Below are 8,885 nucleotides of genomic sequence, written 5' to 3'. Positions count from 1 at the left end.
GGAAAAAAAGAAAAAAAAAAAAAAAATCATACAAACCAATGTGTGGTCGCTTCTTCAATCTCTCTTCCTCTTGTCTATCTGCTTTTTATTTTCTCTCTCTCTCTCTTTTTCTTTTTCCTCCTTCCCTCCTTTCCTCTCCATCTTTCTCTCTTTTTCTCCCTGATCTCTTTGTATCTTTCGCAGAATGTCGGCCTGTCCGACGGATGAATTTATTTTCGTACACGCCTTTCGACTTCACCGACAAGAGATTTATGCGAGAATCGCGGTCCGTGGCAAACTTTTAAACGCGGCGGGGATTATTCATACCTCGCGGTCGCTCGATGAGGAATTAACGATGAGGGGGATGCGTTTCTCGGTTAAACGCGTAGGGGTTCGCCTGTGAAAAAAATATATCCTCTATATTTTCCCTTCTTTATTTTGTTATCTCTTCCCTCTTTTCGATTTTGCAATTCGCAGAGCAAAATTGTAAATTGTAAGAGTGTTTTTATAAAAAAAATTACGTTCCCCCAAGAGCGATTGTTTTCATTGATGAATAATCATTTTAAATAAGGTTCGTCGGTGTCTGTGGAAAAAATACTTGCTGATAATTATAGATAGGCACGATTTTTCCAGACAGTTTGAATTCCTTTTTAATCACGTAATCTTTAACTGCGATGACGAATCCGTGATTACAGACTCTCTGACAACTAAATGAACAAATATCGTTGAATCTCAAGTTTCTTCTTTTAATCCTTTTCTTAATTAAACTTCGTTAAAGTTGGGCACAAAATGTCTAAGTCGATGAAGATGAAAAAAAAAATTTTCCATTAAAAAACTACTATCTATAAATGTTAAAAAAAAAAAAATGTTTTCAAGGATTCTCAATAGCGGTATTTTGCCTAGTTGAAATCAATCGACGAGATATGTACGAGGTCCCTATAATTCGTTACGTGCGATCGACCTTCGACTCATCGAGTGGCTTCGCTGATCGTCAATTTGGCTGACGTGTTCGGCTCGATGTATGCTGTTTTATTAAATCGATCAGCAAACGTATCCTCCCTTTTCGTCTTCGATTTCCGCGCGACGTTGCCGTCTTTTTCTTCTGAATCATCTTGTCTATTATCTTTCGTCTTGAGTCATCATCAGAGACAATACGATTTCAAGATTAAAATTCATATATTTTTAACATATATATATTCTTCAATTGTAATTACGTGTTTAAGAAAAAAAATACGAAGAGCTAATTGTAGGTTAGAAAATCCTCTTTGAGTAATTTTAAAACGATGAATAAATTAACTTGAAAAAAAGAAAGTGTCACGAGAGTTCTAAAAAAACATTTTTATTACTTCGTGTAGGATATGATAAGAAATAAACAAATATTACACACAAATAACCGAACATATATATATATATATAAATAATACAAAATCTTAATCCCAGGTCTGAGCTATAAGAAGGAAGCCAGAAGGATTGCGCTTCGTCCTGAGTTAATTAAAAGATTTCTCATCCTCCGTCGATCATCTTCCTCGATCAAAGAAAAATAAGAGAGGCTCTTGATATTAATTGACACTTGGAAAAAACTAGTAACCCAAAGCTAAAAACAAAGAAACGAAAAAAAAAAAAAAAAGGCCCGATATCCAACGAAACAACGTAACAAAAGAAGAGAGAAGGGAGAAGGGAAAAATGAAAAGGGAGAGGGAGAGGGGAAATAGTGAAATGGTTGCATGTAGTGTGTGTGTATTTGATCGTCGCGTAGTTGGAATTAAAAGCTTCGACATAGAAGAAGAAGCGAGAAAGAGAAAGACAGGAAGGCTAACTGTGCGCGAGCACAAGCGGGGAATGGGGGCGCGGGAGATGCGTCACCGGGGAGGTGGTGGCTACCACCCTCGCCCTCCGTGGCTCTTTTGAAGGTCAAGGTTTCCCGCCCCTCTCTGTCTACATACGTATACGTATACGTATGTGTACGTGTGTATGTGACGGGCAAGAGGATTACGAGGGGGTGAGGAGGGAGGTTGCAGGCGTAGAAGTGTTGGTGAACAAGGACGAGGCGAGGGGTAGATCGGAGTATGCGTGGGTGGCCGGGGGTGTGTGCCAGGGGTGGCGAGAGCCCGGTGCCCAGTATTTATAGCGCTTGCGAACCGGTCGATAGCGGATAGCGACACTGCGCAGTTGGGAAGCCCTCGTACCGAACTCGAAACCCCCTTCTCACCGCGCCTACTCTCTCCATTCTGTCCTTGTCCCTCGCTATCTCTCTCAGAGCCTAGCTTCGCCACCCTGCGTTCACCCTTTACCCGACCTCTTACTTGCTCGACCACCCCTTTCGTATCAAGGCTTTTTCCTCCCTCTTTCTTGTGTATACATTTTCCATCTTCCTCTTTTTTTTCTTTTTTTTTTTTTTCCTTTTTTTCTCTCTCTCTCTCTCTCGCCTCTATGTTCTGTTCTATCAATCTTCCCTCTTTAAACTTAATTTTTTTTTTTCCGGTAATATCATCGCAATAGGCGAACAGAGAAAGGGAAAAAGAGAGAAGATTTTCCTCCGGGATATTAGTCATGGATATATAACGCGGTGGGATGTACCGCTCCGGGGGACGCGGAATGGTCGATATTGATATTGATTGGAAGTTTTTAACGGCCGAGAGTTTAGAAGTTGCGCCTTACCGAGCGTCACGGAGAGAAATCGCCATGGAGATCGTGTTTCGTCCGATGGATCGGGCAATCGCGTGACCAGTCGAATGTTTTCAGGTTTCCTCGCTAAATTATCTCGGTTAGATCTATTCTCTTTATCTGGAGTATTTTTTCAGTCCGAAATTGAGAACCTTCTTCTCGTTCCTTTTTTTTTTTTTTTTTCCTTCATTTCATAACGGCCAGTGTCCAGGATGAACAAAGATATTACACTTATGAAAACATTCGCGCTCTTGCAAATGGGCGTCTCTTAAGCGACGTGTAGTGTATCGTCTGTTTTATGCGCATCCTAAGTATAGGAAGCTCCAGTCTATTTTCGCGGTAATTCATGATATACGCTATCGGAAAGTAAGCGTTGACTGATGGCGCTAAATAAAGCCGACGGATTATCGAGTGCAAGACTATTATAAGTATCATTCGACACGTTTGTGCACATTCATTGGTGGAAAAAAAATAGTTAATGGACTTAGCGGAGTGGACTTAAATAATATTAACAAATTAGTAACCTCAATTTATAAACTTTTTTTTTTTTTTTTGTAAAAAGTTGAACCTGTAATTCTTCAAAAAATAATTTGATATCCGAATAGTGTAATAATCGAAATTCATCTGTACTTAAAATTATTTTTTTAAAAAATTAGTATTGAACGTACTTCATCCGAAGATTTATTAACCTAACTGTATTTAAAATATTCACGTTGATTTTCCACGGATAAGCCTGTGAGAGAAGTGAGCCAGAAGTGAGAAATTGGTTAAGGACAATTGAAGAAATAAAAAAGGAATAGATAAGAAAAAAGTCGAAGCTAATGGAAAAAGAAAAACAGGAATCTCGACAGACGGAAAAGCGAGAGAAAGAAAAAAAAAAAAAGAGATGAGTGTATCGTTAGATAAAGAAACTTGTCTGGGGAAAAAAGCACGAGAAAGCGAAATATTAACGTATGTACCTGCTACAGAAAGCAGGAAGGAGAAAGATGAAACGGAATGGTGGAAGATGACGAAACAGAGGTAGAGTATGAGTGAAACAACGAAGAGGAGAAAAGGGAGGTCAGAGGGTTGCCGAGCACCGCCCCTATCATGGTGGGGGTGGATCTATTGCCATCTTCGTCCGACATGCCAGGAGGGTTGGTATCCCTACTCGTCGCCTTCACCATGAACCAGGAAAAGACAGTCTTTCAAGGGGAAGAATAGACAAGGATAAACGAAGCGTGGGCGTTTCTATAGAGGAAGATGGAAGCTGCTTAACACGAGAGAGAGGCAAGATGGTTGGTGATCGGTGGCTAGATAGGAAAAAGAGGGATAGAGAGTGAAAAGAGGGTGTAAGAGAGACAATGGAGAGAGGGGAAGGTTCCGTGCGTTTCGTTGGAGAACTCTAACTACCGGCCGACCGTAAAGGTCGTCGTTGCGTTTCTCTCTCTCTCTCTCTCTCTCTCTCTCTCTCTCTCTCTCTCTCTCTCTCTCTCTCTCTCTCTCTCTCTCTCTCTCTCTCTCTCTCTCTCTCTCTCTCTCTCTCTCTCTCTCTCTCTCTCTCTCTCTCTCTCTCTCTCTCTCTCTCTCTCTCTCTCTCTCTCTCTCTCTCTCTCTCTCTCTCTCTCTCTCTCTCTCTCTCTCTCTCTCTACTCCCCCCTCTTCTCGCTTCTCTTTTTCCTATCCGTGGTCGTTTTCCATCGAGTCGCCGCGTCCTTTAACGACGAACCAGCTGGTGGCGACCGTTAGCGACGTGCTGCTGGGATTCAGTACGTCGTGTACTGCTCTCCACGAGGTGCACCAAGTGTTACCGGTTGAGATTTACCTTTCACGGAAGTATAGTAGTATCGCTTCGAGATCGTTGAAAGTGTATCGAAACGATAGTGGTTAGGATGAAAGGAGAAAATGAACAGAATCGGAAGGAAATCGGTTAGGAAGAAAAACGGTTTAAGAGAGAAGATTGAGGAGAAAAATTGGAATTGCATTCCATGGGAACGCGGCAATCTTGTGGGAAATGTGCCATTTTCTATCTTTCTCTGGTGGCAAGAAAATTTAAAGGGATCTGGCGAGAGGATGTGGCGGGAGGGGTTAGGACTATGTGTTGGGGCGGTGAAGGTGAGAGGGCAGTTAAAGGATGAAATAGAGTGGGAAGTAGGGATGACGGGGAAATTGAGTCTGTTTCCTTGTATCCCGTTCGCCGAGCCCCGTGCCATTAGTTGACCATGAAGGCGTATGGTTGCGTATCTCTCTCTCCCTATGGGGAGACCAGCTGACAGATCCGTTCAAGTGAAACAAATTTGCCACGTCGATTTTTATTTCGAGTGAACGTCGTCGAGTGTTCGTCGTCGATTTATTGTACATTTAAATGTAATTAACAACGAAAATATAACGGTAATCATCGTTCAAAAAAAAAAAAAGGAAGGCGAGCGGAAACGAGGCAAGCTACAACAAAACGGAGAAAAAAAAAAGAAAAGAACACTTCTTAATTGCGAGAAGACGAGATGGATATTTTTAATGAATTTTTTATTAATACCGGTTCCACCTGGGCACCGCATTAAGTCCAATTAGCCGACACAAAAGCGGAAAAATCCTGGTCTCAACGATCTTTTTTATTAGTATCGCACAAAGGAAGGAACGCAACCCCTGTCGTTTCGGTATTTAAAGAAACATACGTATATTTCACCGAGCGAGAAAAGGATAAATAAGTATTATTTTGGGGAGGAAAGGGACAGAGGATGACGAAGATTTCTCGGAACGTGTGTGGGAGTATATATATCCCTATCCGATGGCGGGGAGTTCGCCAGGACCAGCCAGCGAAAACCACCCCTCTCACCCCTTTCCAGGAGAGAAACGAAAACATAGAGGGAGCTAGAGTGCGACAGGTGGAGAACAAGGATGGGATGCTAGCACAGAGGGGAGGAGGACTGAGCATTTCGGGGTAGCGAAGGAGAAGGAGAGAGGCAGCTAGTTGTGTGACGAGCAAGAGAGCGATAAAGAGGAGGTGGTGAAGAAGGGCGGCTGGTGATCGGCGGGCGAGAGGGGAAAAGTTAGAGGGTGAGAGTTAGGGCGGCGGAGTGGGGGAATAGAGGCAGGTTCCGTGCGTTTCGTTGGAGAACTCGTACCACTGGGTGACCGTAAAGGTCGTCGTTGCTCTCTCTCTCTTTCTCTCCATCGGTACATAGAAGTCTAGCAGCTGGCAGCAACGTCAGCAACGAGGAACGGATCAGTCCACCGTGTGCCAGCCTCGAGGTCCGTGTCTTCTTTCTCTCTCTTCTCTCTTCTCTCTCTTTCTCTCCCTTTCTCTCCCTTCCTCTCTCTCTCTCTCTCTCTTTCTTTCTCTCTCTTTCTGTCTGGATCCTTTGATCATCGTTCGCGATGTGGAGAGTCTTGCTTCGAATAATACACGATAGATTATCAATATCATACATGATTTTCGAAATCGAGTACGTTTTATTTATCTTATTATTTCTTACTTTTCCACTTTATTATTCGTTTATTTTTCACCGTGTCACAAACAAGTATTTGAAGTTCTTTCGGAGAAGAAGGATGAAACGAAAGGAAATATACACGAAGAAAATTCACAAGATACCGTTTGAGAATTGAGAAGTTAAAGAAGGGTGTTACGTGATTAGGATTCGATTACAAGACGTTTGGATGAATGATGCAAAGATTGATATATAAAGCAAGGGGATCCGGAAAAAAAGTATTTAAAGGAAATCAGCTGGCAAAGTGACGGGGGCGGCCATCGTTCACGCGATCATGGAATTAGAATCGAGGATTGACCACGGCGATTACCGTGAGTAATTGGAGGAAATTAGAAATTCCGTAGAAATCGATCGTGTAGACGGGGAAATATGTTGTCCTTTCAATCGTTGGTTTCGAATCAAACGACTGATTCGTTATTTCATACGATGCTTATAAGTGTTGTACAGTTCTATTAGATGTTAATCAATTTCTTGATCATTAGAGGCACGTAGATTGTGAATGATATATATGTGTAAAAGTATACATGTTTGCGTTATTTTTATCTCGATGAGATCTGCTGCAATTTCGATAGTTTGTTTTTTTTTTTTTTTTTTTTTTTTTTTTTTTTATTATCCGGTTATCATCCACTCACGTTCTTAACCTCTGGTTTTGTTTGACATGTCTTCTGATGTTACACAACCTGAAAATGGGAATTAAGTGTGTAAATATAAAACGTGCCGCCGTTGACGGGTATTTGCGTTCTATTGTCTTCACGTTTTTGCTTCCCTTTTCCGTCCGATCATGCTCCTTCCTTCCCGTTTTCATCGATCTCGTGACGTCTCAAGATCGTTTAATTCTTCGTTAATATCAATGTGCAGTGTTTCTCGTTGTTCCGTTATCGTGAAATAATTGCTTATCGGTGAAATTAATATTGTTGGACTTTGAATTCATATCAAAAAATCCAAGATACGCGAAAAAGAAACATTTCAGATGACTTTTAAGCCAAATTTCTGCGAAGAAGTTTCGTAAAAAAAAATTATTCGTATTCAGTATTGGATAAAGTTTCTATTCCCTCGATGCACGCGGCAAGATTGAAGTCACGTTTTTAGCAAAACGATTGGCGAATGTAGAACTTTGCACGCTTTACACGTATCGCGTTTTTTACTTAAAAATAAATAACGAGAAGTAACGAGAATAATTGCGCGAGCTAGTCTATCGTCGAACGTTTTACGAGCTTGTCGACCAAGCGAATCGTGTGCATAATATTGCATACTTAAAATGTACACTGAGTCACGTAGACGAAAGACATTTCATTAATTCACGCAAATTCGATGTGAACAATGAGATACATACAAATTAGGCCCATCCCTGAACAATTTCTCGTACGAGCATATTGATGGCCAAGTACCGTTCGCCAGCCACGAAATAATAACTAAAAATCAATGTATTCTCTTAAGAAATACTAAAGAAAAATATTATTCAATTTTTAAATATTTTATATTTCGTGTATATAAAAAATAAAAAATTACTTTATATATTTAGAAACATTCGTTGAAAATAATCTTTTTAATGTTATAAAATTGACATTTTTTTTTTAAATCAACTTATCCACAATGTTACCGTTGCGATGCAATTTCATTTCGGTGGATGTCTGTTATTTCATGCCTTACTACTGAATTATAGTGTCGTATTACCGCCCTCTATTCCCGGTTACGTTCCACGGTTTATATTTGACATGTGTAATCTAAGAAAATCGTCATTCTGATCGAGATCGCAAAGAAGTTCAAAAGTATGTTTGAAATTGCCGCGTCACGCGGACAGGTCCATTGCAATCATCGCCACGATGATGCAGTTGAGATCTTATTGGTCGATTCCCTACAGCAATGGCGTAGGGAATATGAGGTGCCTCATACAAGGACGAATTATGCAATTGGAACGAGATACGGTTCACCGTCACTAATAACAAATTATTGTTTGAGTGCGAACGAAAATCAGGTGACTCGGAGTGATATATTGAAGTATCTGTTCTCATAATACAATATAACGTCGAATGTAACTTCACGTTGGTAGTTTCAAGGACAGTTTGTTTACAAATTGTAGATCGTAATTCAAGACAGACGGATAATTGATCTGTGTATGATATAATTGAGTTTCCGGTATTTTTTTTTTAATTATACTGATCTTAAATTTGAATTTCGTTAAATTTTATATGGAAAATTAATTTAATGTCACCAGAAAATAAATCAATATAATAAAATAAAAGCAAAAAACAATATTTCAACTGATTGAAAAGAAAATATGTTCAAACATGAAATTTTTTATATATTTACAAAAAGAAAAAATGCAAAAAAAACAGAGAAACAAAAATATAAGTTTCTCCTCGGCAATTATATACCTACCGCAAGCTTACGTGTTCAACAAACTAGCCACAAGTGCACATGTGAGAGAAAATGCATTCGCACACATACGTATTTATACGTAGTTATACGTATTCTCTAATGAATGTTCAAGCCCTCCTCGTCGCCTATATGGGCGAGTTTCGCGAGTGTCGGATCGACGATAAATTCGTATCGTGAATCAAATGCGATTGGTTGGCTGACAGTGACGTCAAACGGCCGGTGGGCAGCCGTCAAGTGGCACGACTGCGTCGCGTTCGTCGGAGATGTGTAAAAATTCGCTTCCTTTTTTCCCCTTCTCTCTTCTTTTCCAATAACTCCATAATCGGAACCTCCCGACTACTACCACAACGACGACGAATTTACCAAAGACTATGAGTCATCTATGGCTGAAGCATCCGT

The 8,885-nt window shown here is 40.5% G+C and overlaps 1 protein-coding gene across 4 annotated transcripts in view; it reads left to right on the top strand.

Moving 5' to 3' along the window:
- LOC102671159 (DNA-directed RNA polymerases I, II, and III subunit RPABC3) overlaps window positions 1-8,885 on the top strand; it is a 61,187-nt gene that overhangs the window by 16,096 nt on the left and 36,206 nt on the right. Inside the window, exon 1 of one of the 4 annotated variants that reach the window (XM_006611334.2) lies at window positions 5,888-6,418. The exons of the other annotated variants lie outside the window; for them this stretch is intronic. Coding sequence (XP_006611397.1) covers window positions 6,382-6,418 — 37 coding nt within the window. The 5' untranslated portion in view covers window positions 5,888-6,381. Of the gene's footprint in view, window positions 1-5,887; window positions 6,419-8,885 lie in introns of those variants that run through there. 4 annotated transcript variants of the gene reach the window in all.

This window comes from Apis dorsata, unplaced genomic scaffold, assembly GCF_000469605.1.
Source record: "Apis dorsata unplaced genomic scaffold, Apis dorsata 1.3 scaffold_87, whole genome shotgun sequence".
Lineage (NCBI taxonomy): Eukaryota > Metazoa > Arthropoda > Insecta > Hymenoptera > Apidae > Apis > Apis dorsata.
The sequence above is the reverse complement of the archived record's forward strand: the minus strand, read 5'-3'. Positions and strand labels throughout refer to the sequence as shown.